Genomic DNA, 17,382 nt, shown 5'->3' with positions numbered 1-17,382 from the left:
GTTGTTGTTGTTGTTAAAATAACACCAAAATGGAAATTCGGAACGAAGCTAAAATAAACAACTCAGAGGTTTGCATGGGTAGATTTGTGGAATTCATATTATAATGTAATAGTAGAAACAGAGATCTTCAAAAGTTGAGATTTTTCATAAAAGAATATTGAAGGTTTCAATTATTTTCGTAGATAATTTTTTAGAATATAAGAATTTGAATGAAGTAATCTTGAATAGAAATAATAATGCAAACCTGTGATGATTGAAGCGTAGTTCAGTAGAGTAATGGTTTTTTTTTTGTGTTTCTGAGACTGAGACTGAAAAGATTAATAAGAAATTTGTTACAGAGTGTTAGAGATAAGTATGAAAAGTATTTAGAAAAATGGGTTGCGTACAAAGTTGGCTGAGGCATGAGAGTTAATTATTTGGCTCTGACACAACTTTTGTAATGGGAATTTGGAAACCATTATAGATAAAGTTGAAGTTTAAGAGTTAAGCATAATGTATATTTATCTTTATGGTCTCACGTGCCAAATTTTAAGAAGCCAAACAAATGTAATCAAGCGAATTGAATAATTTTTTTTTTTTTAATTTGATAAGTAATTATAGGAATACAACGATTTATTAGTTTTAACTTTTAGTCTATCGCAATATACGTACCTGAATTTATCTAAAACCTATGAAAATAATTTATTTAGAAATATCCTCCGTAGCGGCAAAATGTGGTTTTGTTTGATTAAATATTGCATCGGGTGTTGTTTTTATATTTATCAAAGATGTCCAAGGACTTCATAAGAGAATGAAAATATTGCATTTACAACCAGGTAAATTAAATTTGTATCTGCAAAGTATGTTGAAGAAAAAAGATGTACATAAATATATATGGTTTTATACATCATAACGGTGAAAAATAAGTCTCGACTATTGAAAAACACGTATAAAGCGGCGTCCACACAATGCAATCTGCAAAATAAAATATGAAGTAAAAAATTAAATAATTAATAATATATATTAAATAATGATATTGATTAAAAGATATTGGACAGCTAAAATATCAAAGTTGTGAATTGTATATGAAAGATGGGTGTATTTAAAAATCAAACCTGAGTGGTGGAGTCGTTATAAAGCTTTTCTAACAACAGTTGTGGAAATGGACATTACGCTTATGATAATAATACAATTTCGGCAACTGGAACTTCGATTGCCACATGTATAGTTTCATGCTGTAATTATAAGAGATAAATAAAAAAAAATTAGTATACTATTTCACATTCAATGATAACACAGAATATATAATCTTGGACGTTTTAATAGTGTTACATGCACTTACATCTTTCTCAATGTCAACGTCGTCATGATATTTTCATCAATTAAAACGTAGTGGTGTCCTATAATTCGGCAGGTCCTCGACCGTTTCTTGACACCACTCTAGAAGAATTTAGTGAACATCGTATTTTAACATTCATTGCCCATATTTATTTGATTAGTAATTCTTATTTTTTTAAATTATAAACAATAATGCATGTTATTTTTATATAACATTTAATATTAACTATATGGTTTTTTTATTTTTTGGTATTACGAAGAATTTCTTTATATACAATATTTTTTACATGATTTGGATATTTATCCATGGATTCATGAATCAATATGAACAATCCATTTGGTGATTTGACTCTGGATAAAGCCACGTATAATTGACCATGAGTAAAAATTTCATTTTCTATATATAGACCAATTTTATCAAGGGATTGTCTTTGGCTTTTATTTATTGTCATGGCGTACGAAAGTTTGACAGGAAATTGTCTTCTTTTTAAAGTGAAAGGCCATTTCGATTCATGTATAGTCATTTCTATTCTAGGAATATATACTTTCTCATTAGAATGATCGGAGTTGATTATTTGGCCTTCAATTATCTTGTTAGTTAATTGAGTGATTAGTAGTCTTGTTCCATTACACAATCCTTAAGATTGATTTAAATTGCGTAGTAACATGATGGGTGTTCCTACTTTCAAATTTAATTCATGTGGTGGTATTCCATTGAAATTCATTGTATTTAAAAATTCTTGTGGATACAAAAGATCTAATTCTTCAATATTTCCATAAGATGGCAAAATTGTATCATAACTATAGTAAATTTTTGAATCACATGGTACTAACGATAATATGTACTAATTTATTTGATCAACAGTTTTATTTTTAGGGGCTACAATAGTGCGTTGTTTTAAATATTCAATGTCATTGAAATAAGTATTGAAATCAGTGTAGATTGAATTGACAATCATTTGAATTGGGTTCGAATGGTAATGTAATAGGAATTTTTCTGGAATTTCAATCCATGTGGCATCTTCGTTATCTAAATCTTTGATTCCTTCTATGTTACCGTCAGCAATGTTTGAAATCCACGTTGAAAATTCAGAAATTGCGTCTTTTTCTAATGGTGATATATTATTTCGTGTTAGTCGCATATTTTTTGTTAGTGTTAAGTTATCAAAATGCGGCCACAGGTAAGAATTAGTTAAGGTTGCATCAATTATATGTGCTTTAGATCCAGATGTTATAATGGGTAGAATCTGACAAAAATCGCCACCCAATACTATAGTCATTCCTCCAAATGGTGTGTCAAATTTATTTTTCAAATCTTGCAATGTTTTATCTAAGGCTTCAAAACAATATTTGTTATTCATTGGGGCTTCATCCCATAATATAAGCGATGTTTTTTCAATTAATTTTGCTAATTGTGTTTGTTTTTTTATATAACATGTAGAAAATTTATCCACCGATAATGGTATTTTAAATCTAGAATGTGCGGTTCTCCCTTTTGGAAGTAATAAAGATGCTATACCGGATGACGCAACAGCTAAAACAATTTTCTTATCTGATCTTAGTTTACTAATTATAGTGTTCCATAAATATGTTTTCCCTGTTCCTCCATGTCCAGAAATAAAGAATAATTTTTGGTTGTGGTTTGTAACTGAAGCCAAAAAAATTTCATATATGTCTTTTTGCTCTTCATTTAGTCGAGAAGCTAATTTCAAACTATCTTCTTTTAATTGATTTGTATCATAATTTAATTCATCTCTTAAGAGCTTGTTATTCAAATCATCAATCAATGAGTCTTTTGGTAAGGGTAAATTGTAGTGTTTCAAACTTGACGAATTCATATTTAATAGTTTTTCTATTTCATATAGTACATAATCATATAATTCATGTTCAGGTATTATAAAAGATTTATTGTTAAATAGTTTACAAATTTTATATTTGATATCATCTGTCATGAGTTTTCAATGTTTCTCAAATAATTTTATTGGATCATTTACATTACAAAATAAAAGAATTAGAATAAATAATTGTCTTAATTGAATTGATGATGACATGAATGCAGCTTCCAAAATTGAGTCATCCCATTCTTTATCATCACCTAATAATCCAAGAGCATTACATGCTGATTGGAATGTTGGATATTTGACGTCATTAATTGTTCGTAGGGATTCAAAGCTAGTAGAACCTCTTTTGTGATTAAGAAGTAATCTTAAATAATATAATTCTCCAGAATTTGGATGTACGTAATATGTTCGTCCAATTGCATGACCGAGATGTCTTCGAGTCCATATTTTGTCTCTGTCGTTCCAAACCCATTTCTTTGGAAACTGTATATACGTAAGCTCTTTAGCTTCATCATCTAATTTATTTATTTCCATCCATTCTGTTAATGTTGTTTTTTGAATACCTGGTTGACTTAGAATATTTTCAAGACGTTGATTTGAATGATATGTAATATTTTGTGCACGTGGTAAATGTACTGCAGGTCGTTGAATAGATGGTTTTCTATGGTGTATAGGATATTCATATAATCTCCATATAGTTTCATAAGGTGTAATGTAACGGCAGTTAATATAATTTTTTATTTCATCTGTTTCGGTAACATTTACTTCTGCCAAATTGTTTGAGCATATATTATCTTCAAAAACTGCTCGTATTCTGTCTGGTCCTTTTGTTAAATATTTAAATAAATATTTAATTAGCATTGATTGAGTGCAAACTTCGGTATTAATATGAGCACAAAATTTTAAACACAATTCTCTATTATAAGGCACAACAAATCGATTATCTAGTTTAATATGTTCTTTTTCTGAATAAAGATTTGTGCTTCTGTGTCTATAATTAATAATTCCATTTTCATCAATTGTTGTTTCATTTATAATTTTTTTGGGAAACATTTTAGAACATACTTAATTTTCATACATGGAGCATTTGTTTTGGCAAGACCACATGGCTCGTGTATCATAAATTCAGTCACCATATTATATCCTACCAAATCAATTGCAGGATCTGGTATTTATGCGGAAATTATTTTATCTATTTGTGACGGATCGTGTATCTTATTTTCAGAATGTAACCAAAATAAAAAATGACAATGTGGTAATCATCTTTTTTGAAATTCCACAACATATAAATCGGCAATGATTGGTCCGAATAGATTTCCTGATTTTATGGTTAAAAGAATTTGATCTAATTTCATTTTAAATATTCTTGTTATTATATCAGGTCTATCTTCAGATTTTTGACCAGGAATTATAGATAAAGCTCTTATTATTTCAGGCCATTTTGGATTACATGTAAAAGTTATAAACAAATCAGGATTTCCATATTCTCTACAAATTGCCATTGCATCTTGATAATTTTGTATCATATATCTAGGGTTTCCTGTACGGCTAGATGGAAGAATAATTTTTTTTCCTATTGTGTTAGCGTCAGTGTCTCCTCTATTGATAGCATCTTGAATACCTTGATATATTTCTGATCTTAAATTTTTTTGATTATTTCTAACGAAATCCAATCGATCTTCTTCTACAGAGGCATAAGCGTCAACTATATATTGTTGAAATAATCGACCACTTCTTAGTAAAGGAATTTTTAAATTGGAGCGTTGTTGTAATTGGTAACAATAAAGAGCTCTCATTGGAATTCTTTTTCGTATAGGTTTTTTACTTAAATGATCAGTATTCAATTTTAGATCCGGTCGAAACCCATCTTCACCGTAAGGAAACAATAACGGGTATTGCAAAGACATATATGAGGGATGTAATTTTGTAATTCTTTGTAGATTATTTGATTTTGTTTCTACTATTATGTCTTTTCCTTTCTCATATTCTCCTATGTCACCAACTATTAAGCCACCAATATCATTTGATGTTGGTAAATCATATTGGTTAGAATCAGAGTTTCTTCGGCCTAAAAGTCGTAATTTTATGTATGGAACATTTGTGTCTCTGTATCTATCTCGTATCATTCTAAAAGTCTCGACTAATATATTCGTTTCGTCCAACATGTTAATTAATTTTTTAATAATTGTTTCAGCCATGACTCTTGAAGGGTCATCGAACGAAAATGTTGATAATCTGTTTTGGATCTCATTATCCGTATCATATATATATAATTGTGCAAATCGTGGTGGTTCATTGTCAACGGGTAGTAGAGATCCCAATAGATGGTGTACTTGACCGCTTATTTTAAAAACATATGGACCTTGAGAAATATTAATGTTTGAATCTACATTTGCTCCAAAAGATGTAAAAGCTAACATCGAGTTAAGCGTACAAATATTTTTTTTGTAGTATACAGCCTCTGGTCCACATTGACTGTTCAACAAATTATCTAGTATAGGTGGACTTTCTTTCAGCAATGGTAATTTTATTTTACCTTTTTGACAGCATAAATTATATGTTGGTTCACCAGTATCAGTTGAACTCTCGTTGGCCCAGAAGAAAACGCCGCAATATTTACAGTCTCCCATATCTATGTATAAAGTATTCATTGTTGGTATAACTGATGGGGATAGTAATTGCATATTAGAAATTAATGAAACTCTTCCTGCAGTGCGACATGAAGAATTCGATATTTCATAAGCAAGATCTGAGTTGTCGTTATGTGCAGTCATACGTTTTTTAATATTATTAGTTTTAGCATGTTTGTTTTTTACTTGACTGGAAGATGGATGTGCACGTTTTTTTTCCCATGTTTTTAAGGAACTACAAAAAAAAAGGAGGATAATGGTAAAGTTATATTAAAAATATAGAATTGAATGAAATTATAGATGCAAAATTTATTAAGTATTTGCTATAAATTTAATTCAATCGCAATACTAATTAGATCACATTTAAGTTCTTCAGATATTTTAGATTTATATTTAAAAAAGCGCTGATTAATTAAGTATTAACATATTTAAAAACGAATTTACAAATGCAAAATCTGTAAGCATGGTGTATTCTTAAGAAATAGTACAGAAATCCCTTTAATTACGGTAAAAAAAGACTTAGTTACATGCATAGAAAACTGGTCAGTAATTGTAATGCTAATTTAAATATTATTAAATTTGAAGATCTAAAATATATATTAAAAAATTCGCTCAATGGATTTACCATGTAATGATTTAGCGGTTATGATTTTAGGCTCACCGACTATTATTTCTTTTACCAACGGAATTTACTTTTCTGTAGTGGACTTTAAAGCGTACTAATACGAAGTTAGAAACATATCATGATACAACTAATATTTTAGGAAAAATAATATGAAATATGATGCAGTCCTAAATATCAATTGCAAAATAATACATTGAACACACTTTCTTTGTACTTTATGAATGTCTATATGTAGTCATTTAATATTTTAGTAAAAAAATATGAAATATGACGCAGTCCTAAAAATCAATTGCAAAAGAATACATTTAACACACTTTCTTTATACTTGATGAATATCTATATATGTTACAGAAAGAAAAAAAAAGTGACTAATAAGAAAACATTATGCTAGATAACTTTTGTGCAGCACATAACTGAAATGACTTACTTGCACAATATGAAGGAAACAATGATATTAAGGCCGACAGTATAATCCCAGGCTTAGGGAAGATTTAATTGGCAATAAATTTCTCAGACTACGAAGTGTAATACAATCCTTGTGCAAACCTGAGAATATAAGAGAAATGTATTATTTAATAAATAAATTATATAAAAAAAACAACGGAGCAAAATATAAACCTAAAGAAAATAAAGAGTAATAATATATGCATTTAAAAGAAGCAAGCAAGATACAATTTGGGAGCACTTTTTTTTTTTTTTTTTTTTTTTTTTTTTAGCTCATACTATAAACTAAAGATACCAACTGACGGTTGATGGTCAGAACATTGAAAGTTTTATAAATTGAAAACTACAAAACAAATTAACTGAAGTGAAGAAATATAACACTATGATTTATAAATGAATCTAAACAGCATGATATAATATTTCTGAGTAAATACAATGCGTAAGTACACTGTTTTATTCTATTTTTTTCATCTCTAAAGTTGTTGTATATAACTCCAATGAATCTTTATACTTTAAATATAGGTTTAATAAAATATGAGGAAAACATATCTGGGCAACAGCTTATTTATTCATGTTTAAAAAAAGAAACGAAAACAGCTTATTTATTCCAAATACGGCAAATATACGTGACGGACATACAAAAGGTTATGAGTAAATAGTAAAAAATATTAATTCCGCAGATATGAATTCAGATTACACTTGCAATGACCAAACATCGTGTAAATAAGAAGCATAAAAAATAGCGTCAAAATGGAAGTATAGAAACCAACCTTCGATCAATGAGACTTCACAATTTTTTTTAGACTTCAACTTATTTAGAGAGCAAAGGTCCAAAAGAGAATAAGTCAGCACAGCCCCTACAAATAATATTTTAGACAACAAAAATGGCGCAAGTCAGTAGGGGAAAAAAATAAGGATATAAGATTGCAGTAAACTGATTAACATACCTTTTCAAATATAGTGTCGCCTTAGATGTTTAAGTATTTGACCAACCGTTTAAAAAGCAAGGGAAAACTATGTGCGACGGACTAAGTCCGGCGTTCAAGATCAAGATTGAGTAAGAAAAGTAATTAGTCTTAACTTAGATAATTGTTTGATAGGAAAGTATGATAGCTGTAATATAAAGGTAAGCGTATAGTAAAGAAATATGCAGAGATGAAGATGAATAAGATGGTGAATAGAAATTAAAGTTTACATACGTATTTATAGACAGAATAAATATCTATGTCGTAGAAGATAGACATAGTTATTGAGATAGACACCACACAGTTGTTTCTAAAATGAATTTTTTTTTAGAAAAATAAAAAGATAAATATTGAATCATTGAAGTCTGTACTACACAAAGATCTATAGTATGACAAAAACAATTTAAAAAGCTTTTTTTAGCTTGAGTTATCATTCTCCACCAAATATGCCGCTTGAGTTACAGTATAAAAATATATATATGTAGTAGAAGATAGACAGTCATTAAGATAGACACCAAGAAAATATTAGAAAAATAAAAAGATGAATATTGAAGTCTGTACCACAATAGCATGACAAAAACAATTAAAAACAACTTTTTTAGTTTGAGCTATCTAAACAGGATAGACATAATAGTTTTGAAATGAATGTGGGACCAGGAGAAAAAATTGTATTGGACGATTGACCAAAAGAACAAATGCTATTGGAGGCACAAATACTGTTCTAACTACAGTATTTATGTGAGAGATAAAAAACTCTCTTTTAGTAATGTATAAATGAGAAATACGAGACAAAAATGTTAGTTTGAATCTTGATAATGTCAACATACAAAGTGTATTCATGAAAACACTGCACGATATTACAGAACATGATGTCATTATGACTTATTTAACAAAAAATCATACATTTGGGATGTAAAAAGTCCAAATTAATATTATATCTGGCAACAAATTTAGCTTTTTCATGGAAACTCGAAGTTAATATTATGCACAGTTCTAAAAGATTTTTTTATTAAAAAAAAAATGGATGAGAATCGAGATCATGAGAAAGGCATTTTGGTTTTTTTACGTATGAAAATGTAAGAAAAACTTGGTTTTATTATTAAGTTTCCAATAGGAGGGTAGAGTCAGCGTTATCCTCTGTACTGTCTTCTCTCTCTCTTTCAAAATGGCTGCCTTAGTGGGAACGCCATGGATGAGGGTTTGTCCCGAGCTTTCGCCTTTTCTGCGTCATTCTTCCCTCCTCTACGCAACCAGGTTACCGTATGCTTTCCCTCGCATACGCACTTTCTCGGTCTCCGCTTCTGCCGCCTTCAAAGAAAATGTTCGAGTTCGCTTCGCTCCTTCTCCGACAGGGAATCTCCACGTCGGCGGAGCCAGAACCGCACTTTTCAATTACCTCTTTGCCAGGTTCCATTTCCCCTTTCTCTCTCCCTCTCTGGAACGATTTAGGGTTTATTTTATTCATGGTATTGGAGCGATGGTGTTTCAGGTCGAAAGGAGGGAAGTTTATTCTGAGAATCGAAGACACCGATTTGGAGAGGTCTACTAAAGAATCCGAGGAAGCTGTGTTACGAGATTTGTCTTGGCTTGGCCTTGATTGGGACGAAGGTAAACATAAATCACATATATGATTCTCATTACTTTGACTTTAACTTGATTCGTTAGGGCTGTTAGACATAACTCATATCGTAATCTCGGAATTACAAATCTGGCTGTCAAGCGCTCTATAGGATCTTATGGTTTTGATGAGCTGATTCCTCAATGGGTTATATCGAATTTGGTTGGACATTTGATTGGTTTAGTTCTGAAATGATTTTGTGTATCCTTTGAGTTTGTTTTTTACCAAGAGAGTTGAATTTTTGTCTGTGTGTGTGATTTGAATCGGTTTTGAAAATGTTATGTGCCTCACGATACCATTTTCAGGCCCTGATATTGGTGGGGACTATGGTCCGTATAGACAATCAGAAAGAAATTCCTTGTACAAAGAACATGCAGAGAAGCTTATGGAAACCGGTCATGTGTATCGTTGCTTTTGCTCTAACGAGGTAAAAAACATAAATTTCTTTGAAATCCGGTGATTGAGGCGTGTGTTTCAATGACGTTGTTCCATTACTAATGGTGTATTTTTTTTCTTAACATTATATTCCAGGAATTAGAAAAGATGAAGGAGATTGCAAAACTAAAGAACCTACCTCCTGTATACTCAGGAAAGTGGCCAAGAGCAACAGAGGATGAAGTCCAAAAGGAACTGGAAAAAGGAACCCCTTTTACATATAGGTTTCGTGTGCCGAAGGGGAATCTAAAGATTAATGACCTTATCCGAGGCGAGGTAATTTCAATTTTTGTTCCTATTTCATAAATTGTTTCCAAAACTTGTTTAAAAAATTATTAAGGATTTCGTCTCGGATTTTCCTAAATAGATCGGCTAATGTGCTTATTTTATCATGAAATTAGCTGTTGTCTTGTCACTAACCAACATTCTCATGTCAAGTGAACATTCTTATGTCAAGTAAGTAGCTATTCATATGCTAACTGACTTACCAAGATGCATACATTTTTAATTTTGTGTTGCGCAATTAAACACTTTCAAATCATATTCAAAGCTAAAAGTCATGATTGGAGACAAATGAAAAAAATTGCTCGTTCTTTTCTCGCTTAGAAGTTTTTTTTAACAGTTAGTTTCATTATTTTCTCTTGGATTTTAACAAATGTGTTATAATCCAATATGGCATTACTGGTGAGAAATCAAAAGTAATGTTTTGTAGGGGAGCTTTTGAAAAAAATAAACTACAACCTTCTGGCTCTCAGACATCTTGTTCAGAGTTAATATTTCCATTGTCAGTTTTGATTTGGGATTGGCCTAGCTCTCTGTAGTCTTTGTCATAATCGTCTCTCCTGTATGGTTTCTGTCTGGAACAGTTGTGTAATCGACAGTTGTAAAGCAGCGGTTTTTGTAATTTTAAGTCTTGGGTATTTGTCAAGCTTACTTTCTCAATATATATCATATGTTTCTCTTTAAAAATAGTCTCATAGCTTTTTGGTTATTTTCCGGCTATAAAACTTTCAGGCCTCTTCTTTTGCTGACTTAGCAAGATTGGGCCAGTTTGTTGCTTGTCTGATCTTTTTCGTGCAACTTTTTCTTCTTTTAATTACTATACTTGTCTGAAAACTTAAAAGTAGCTCTCATTTCTTTCCCCTCGGTGAACTGAGGAATAAAAGAAGAACTCAACAGATGTCTGTTTTTTTATTTAGAAACTAAGATAATTGCAGTACCTGAAAGTGCATTTTGAGTGTGTTTTACCATGAGATTAGCTTCCAGGTTTGATTGCACTATTGGTGTTGTAAGGTTCATTATCATGTCGGACATTGAAATGGTTGTACAAGCTTTTAACTTTGGTTCATAGTGTTGTGAAGGTTAGCTGGAATTTGGATACTCTTGGAGATTTTGTTGTTATGCGAAGCAATGGACAACCCGTGTACAACTTTTGTGTCACCATTGACGATGCTACCATGGCAATTTCACATGTCATTAGGTAGTCTTACTCATTCTATATGTTTTTTTTATCTTCCTGTCTGGACTGAGGTCCGTTTTCCGCGCGTCTAAATCTTTCAGAGCCGAAGAGCACTTGCCAAATACACTGAGACAGGCATTGATATATAAGGTAAGTTCAAATCCTGTAAGGATTTCAATACATGATTTCTTTTCCAGCAACTTGAGGTGAGTTGACTTTTAAATACCATAATTTTCAACAACACAGGCTTTAGGATTCCGGATGCCGAAATTTGCCCATGTTTCGTTGATTCTTGCTCCAGACAGAAGTAAATTATCGAAACGGCACGGTGCAACTTCAGTCGGTCAGGTAATGGGTTTTCTTGTGCTTATGCAATGCATTATGGGTGGGTCCTAACTCCTAAATTTTGCTTTAAAATAGGTCACAATCCTAGACTTGTTTAGAAACTATATCCTCTTCTACATTGAGTTAATTCTTTTTTTTTTGTACCTGCTCTCTCTCGTATGGACAACGCTGCCTAACAGTTCAAGGAGATGGGATACCTTCCCCAGGCAATGGTGAACTACCTGGCACTATTAGGTTGGGGTGATGGGACTGAAAACGAATTTTTCACCCTTGATCAACTTGGTTAGTCTTCTTAGTGACATGTTTTTCATTCCTTTACTTAAGCTCTTCTTCATTCCTCGGATTCATGGACTTCCGATTCCTGGGATAAATTATTAATTTTATTTATTTATTTTATTTTATATCTTACTGATTGTTTATAGATCACTCTCTTGGTCTTTGCAGTTGAAAAGTTCTCAATTAGTCGGGTTAACAAGAGCGGAGCCATTTTTGACAATGTGAAGTTAAGGTGATTATGCAATGCTCTTTTTATTGCGGAAAAAGTTTCTATTACTTGCAATGATGGGGGTTTTTATGTTCCTATTTGCTTACCCTCATCTTATTTCTTTAGTATTATAAATTTGCTCAAGAAGTTAGCATATCACCATATGTTGCTGCTGTATTTCTTGTTACTAGTTATATAACCAAAAGAAAAATTAGCTAAATGTTTGTTCCTTTCTGCAACCAAGGTGGATGAATGGTCAACACTTGAGGGTGATACCCACAGAAGAGGTTTCAAAGCTTGTAGGCGAGCAATGGAAAAACACCGGCCTCCTTACTGAATCAGAAGGGACTTTTGTAGAAGTGAGTGAGAGAGTCATGTTTTATAATACTCGCTCAATGGCACTTCTGTTTGATAAACTTTGATGAAATGATGTATAAATTGTTGTATTGGGTAGATTTTAGCTACATTTATACCTCACCAATACAAACTGCTGTTTCGTGCAATAGGAAGCTTTTCAACTTCTCAAGGATGGGGTAGACTTGGTACCAGATTCAGACAAACTACTGTCTAACTTGCTGTCTTATCCTTTACATTCTACTTTAGCCAGGTGAGCTCGCTTTTGTGACTATATTGATCTAGTTCGAACTTCGAACATGATTAGACTTGGATTGTTGTTTAGTGAGGTCAGTGGATGGATGATAGAATTCCAGTGGCTCTTTCTCTTTGCAGTTCTGAAGCTAAACCCTTCTTGGAAGACAAGCTTGATGAATTTTCAGCCAGCCTCGTTGCAGCGTATGACAGCGGTGAAATCCTTAGTGCCCTCGAAGAAGGTCCTGCTGGCTGGCAAAAGTGGGTTAAAAGCTTTGGCAAATCGCAGAAGCGAAAGGTCATCCCTCTCTCTCTCACACACATATTTATTAAGAAATCCTCAACTAGTTGTTCGGTCGGAGAGAACAAAAGAGAGGTGAATGGAAATTTAGAGAGGAAAATTGAAATAAATAGAGAACGAAAAGAAAATTGGAGCGAATATTGTACCCTCATATACTAATACAATTACACATCTTTGTATAAAAAAAGTTAATATATTTTACGGGTGGTAAAAGAATTATTACAAAAGTAATTTCCATCAAACTATTCTAATACCAAAACACTGAAAAGAGAACATATATCCTTGTTTTCCCTTACAAAACAACAAATATGTAAACAGTCAATTTCTCTCCCTCTCGAACTTCCTTTCCTTGCGAAACAAAGCATTAACATAATTGTTACTCTTACCGATATATGTATCTTACAGGGGAAGTCACTTTTCATGCCCCTGCGAGTGTTGCTTACAGGAAAACTCCATGGCCCTGAAATGGCGATGAGCATCGCTTTGCTTCACAAAGCTGGATCAACTGACATCGTCGCCCCACAAGCTGGGTTCATCCCACTGAGCGAGAGGTTCGAAATTCTTAGGAAACTTGACTGGGAGGCATTAAAAAAGGACCAGCCAGTCGCGGCAGCATCGACTTGAGAACTTGCAGTTTTAAATGGCATTTTGACCATCTGAGGTTTTTTTTTTTCCTTTCAGTTTTGTACTTTTTTAGGCACTAGATGGTTTCCTTGAAAGACTTAGACAAATGATGTGAGTTGCTCTGATGGTGTGAGTTTTCCTTTCCGTTGACAAATAGGCATTGTTGAACCGAGAATCACGGTGAGAAAAGTTGGAAGAGAAGAACACGAGAACATTGTTTTCTGGGATGCAAATAAGAATCTGAAAGATTTAAAACACCGATTTAAGTATGTGGAGTTCGGCAAATGGACAAGTTCATATACTCACCGATATGAGTAAGCAAAAAAATAAGAGTATGAATTGAATCGGTATCTCCTAACACAGACGTTAACTAATTAACATAGTTATTGTAATTTATTTATTTATTTTTGTGGTGTTCCGTAAATATTCCAAGCATCAAAGCTGTGAGACCGGTGGAGTGAATTCAAGTTGTTCTGCTGATATGCTCCCGGCTGGGAACTCTCCTTCGAGCATCATCACTCACAAACGACAATTCCAACTTGATATTATTGCAAATAGAATTTAATAAACTAAATTTAAAGAAGATACACTACCACACATACCGAAATATGAATTGCTTAATTTATGTAGGTTAAGCGAAGAAAAACCAGCCAGAAGGCGCAATGTCATATATGAAAAGGGTGTTTTTATTCTGTTTAATAGAAAAGCGACTTTTAGACAATTAAATTATTGAATATACAAAAACTTACCTTATAGCTGCAATTTTCTACCTCGCTTGTCCCTTGAGGGAGATGTAAGAGCGTGATTCCAAGGATCGAAACACCGTTACCGTTATCGTTCCGAGGTTCAGAGTTTACTGGTAATCAATGGTATCCGAGAGGAATATCGTGGAAAGCAGAAAAGGAAAAGGAAAATTGTACCGTTAGAGTACTGTTAGGAATACCTTCAAATACCGTACTTATCGAGAGAAATGTAGTGAATAAATATTTTTAAAAAATTCATACATAACATATGATAAAAATGGAAAAAATCTACAATAATAGCTCAACACACAAACTTAATGACATAGTTCAATACAAAGTACAAAATCAAAATAATGATTATATTCATGTTAAAAATCAACTAATTATACATGAAATTTCATATTCTACAACTAATTTAACAAAAAAAAAAAAAAAGTAAAAAACACATTCAAATCTAAATCCTATTTTCTAATATAACAAAAAAATTGAAAAAATATGGATACTAACTCCAATTAAACACGATAATGAAGTTAGAAACTAAGAATTTTAACTAAATCATCAAAAACTAACGACAAATTTCGTGAAGAACACTAAATATCATCAGATTTTAAGAATTATCGGTATTTGACCACGTACCGGTAAGTTTCCGTCGTAATGCGTGAAAATTTGCCTAAAGACAATCGGAAAGTGGAAGGATTCCCCGGAAAACACCGGAAACCGGTACCGGGACTTTGAAAAAAATGATTTCCGGACTGATTTCCGTCCGATTTCCCCGAAATTTCAAACCTTGCGTGATTCACAGAAAGTTTTAACATCGCTTTTAGGTCGAGCGACGTCAAAACTTCCTTCTTTCATCTCACGTCATTCTACTCCTCTGTCTTCTTCTCTCTTTTTTGTCTTCATCGTACTTTATTCACCTCCATTGTCCTCTTCTCTCATTTTTCGTCTTTGTTTCCGTTATCTTCATTTTTTCGGCCACTCGCCTGTCGCTACTTGGTTGTCTGCCTCGTCGTCTAAGTAAAAAAATTATATACGAAAATGGTTTCACAATTAAATTGAATTATTAATGATATTATTATTTTTATTAATTAAAAGAATGGTTGTTTTGATAAAAAAAATATAAATTTTTGTAAGTAAAATATCAATTTTTCTTATTTAAAGGGGTTCGGGTTGAGTTTGTTAGGGCTTGGTTTTGAACTTTTTTAAAGTTGAGGATAGACCTCGACCCCAATAGTCAAGTGTTTTGTCCTTGTCAGGGCCTGAAGTCCTCTTTCCAAGGTCTAACATGACCCTCTAATAAAAGGGTGCAGGCCTTCCTTCTGTTTCTAAAATGGATTGGGTCGGCTCGACCCGGCTCATTTCACAGCTTTAGAGGTGCCCCAGACCTCAAAAACAAAAAACGAGATTGTATAAGCCATGTTAAAAGTTCTCATGAGCAACGGTTAGGGCTGAAACTGGATCGGATTGGTTCGGTTTCTTACATTTTTTTATATCCGAATCCGAATATTTGGTTTTTTAAAGTTCGGTCCAATATCCGGTCCAGTTTAGTCTAAAACCGAAATTCGGTTATCCGGTTTCTTAAATCCAATATCCGATCCAGTATCCGTTATTCAAAATTCAGTTATCCGATTCTTTAAATTTCGGATCCAGTTTTATATCCGGTTTCAACAAACCGGCTATCCAGTTTTTATAATACATATCTAGTTCTAAAATTATTACAATGATTTAAATACGAGTACGAAACGAGTCATATAAAGCTCTAAAATAATAATCCATAGTCTAAAAAGTAAAAAAATAAAAGTTAGGTAAAAAATGTTGTGAAGTTGTTGTTGTTGTTTTTTTTTTTTTTTTTCAAAATCATGGTCTAAGTGGTTATAAAAGACCAATGTTTAAGTATTTTTAATTTAATTTTTTAAATAAAAAAAATTCGGTTATATAACCGATATCCAAATTTGTCTAAAATCAAATCCGATATCCGGTCCAGTTTTTGAAACCGGATCGGTTATCCGAATCCGAATTTCGGTTATCTGACGTGGCTCCAGATTTCAGTTTCGGTTCGGTTTGGATATCGGTTTTATCCGATTTTCGGTTCGGTTTTGTACAGCCCTAGCAACGGTATTCGCATTCCTTAGACACCAAACAAAACGATATAATGAAATTTTTAACTAGTTGTAATCCTGCTAAAAAGAGTGGGTACATGCCTCAAATCATACATTGAGCATAACGACTATTGGAGAACTGCACAGTAAGTACAACGGCCGGAGTCGTGAAGCTTCAAATTAGAAATACATTTTTTTAAAAAATATTTACCAAAAAAAAATCCTAAATAAGTAAAAAAATAACGAACTCATTGCATTTGCGACACACAAAAGGGGTTCATAGAAAACTGGTGATAAAGGAAGACAAAAATGCTGATGACCAGACTACCACGTGACAAGGTAATCAATCGAGCTTAAAGATTAGTATTTTTTAATTTAAAGGGAAATTTTAGAAAGTATGTGCCTGCAGAGCGGGACGAGGCTATACTGGTTGGACGAGGGTCCCGCGAGGTGCAGATGCATATACTGTCCCACGACCCTTTCGACGGCTTGGCGGAGCTGGTGAAGCTGCCCCCGACTGCCATGGCATCTCGGGGAGGATGAAGATGTCGAGCATGCTGGGATGCCTCTGCCTTTCGCAAATGTATTGGAAGTGGATAGCCAAAGTGTATTCTCTCAAGATATGGGAGCTAGACGACGACGGTGATTGGTGTCTCTTGCACAGAGCACAACTGGCCTTTCCTCCGCCACACTTCTTGATGGTCGGCTTCCATCCCAACGACGGCGATAAGGTGTTTGTGAGGTGCAAACTCAAGGATGTATGTCGGTACCACATCCCACGCGATGCCTTTCGCACCTTCTCAAAAGAGTATCACTCGAACACCTTCACCGTCTTACACCATTTCTCTTTGCCTTGCCCTGTCC

The 17,382-nt window shown here is 32.9% G+C and overlaps 2 protein-coding genes, 1 long non-coding RNA gene and 1 pseudogene across 4 annotated transcripts; 1 reads left to right on the top strand and 3 right to left on the bottom strand.

Annotated features, from left to right (window-relative positions):
* Positions 1–1,556: 1,556 nt before the first annotated feature.
* LOC149389381 (uncharacterized) lies at positions 1,557–3,841 on the bottom strand (annotated as a pseudogene).
* A 576-nt stretch (positions 3,842–4,417) lies between these two features.
* On the bottom strand, positions 4,418–5,578 carry LOC149389380 (uncharacterized). Its single transcript, XM_089622613.1, has one exon. The coding sequence runs from the start codon at positions 5,576–5,578 to the stop codon at positions 4,418–4,420; it is 1,161 nt and encodes a 386-aa protein (XP_089478739.1).
* Positions 5,579–6,713: 1,135 nt separating this feature from the next.
* Positions 6,714–7,983, bottom strand: LOC149389379 (uncharacterized). The gene is made up of 3 exons (XR_016301020.1): positions 7,805–7,983; positions 7,628–7,714; positions 6,714–6,959 (listed from the first exon to the last, which is right to left on the bottom strand). It is a non-coding gene; the product is annotated as an uncharacterized LOC149389379 (long non-coding RNA).
* Positions 7,984–8,920: 937 nt separating this feature from the next.
* Positions 8,921–13,945, top strand: ERS (glutamate tRNA synthetase). Of its 2 annotated transcripts, XM_089623682.1 has the most exons (14): positions 8,921–9,229; positions 9,312–9,430; positions 9,746–9,867; positions 9,972–10,151; positions 11,237–11,355; positions 11,436–11,484; positions 11,581–11,682; positions 11,859–11,961; positions 12,124–12,187; positions 12,408–12,522; positions 12,670–12,770; positions 12,893–13,049; positions 13,458–13,713; positions 13,834–13,945. In XM_089623682.1, exons 1-13 carry the CDS (start codon positions 8,988–8,990, stop codon positions 13,674–13,676), a joined length of 1,692 nt encoding a protein of 563 aa, XP_089479808.1. In that variant the 5' UTR covers positions 8,921–8,987; the 3' UTR covers positions 13,677–13,713; positions 13,834–13,945. The 2 variants fall into 2 exon arrangements, with proteins under 2 accessions (XP_089479808.1, XP_089479807.1); XM_089623681.1 differs by having other exon boundaries at positions 13,458–13,945.
* Positions 13,946–17,382: the final 3,437 nt, after the last annotated feature.

Source organism: Urtica dioica, chromosome 8 (genome assembly GCF_054948205.1).
Source record: "Urtica dioica subsp. dioica isolate 48M chromosome 8, U.dioica_male_clone48M_v1_H2, whole genome shotgun sequence".
NCBI lineage: Eukaryota > Viridiplantae > Streptophyta > Magnoliopsida > Rosales > Urticaceae > Urtica > Urtica dioica.
The sequence above is the reverse complement of the archived record's forward strand: the minus strand, read 5'-3'. Positions and strand labels throughout refer to the sequence as shown.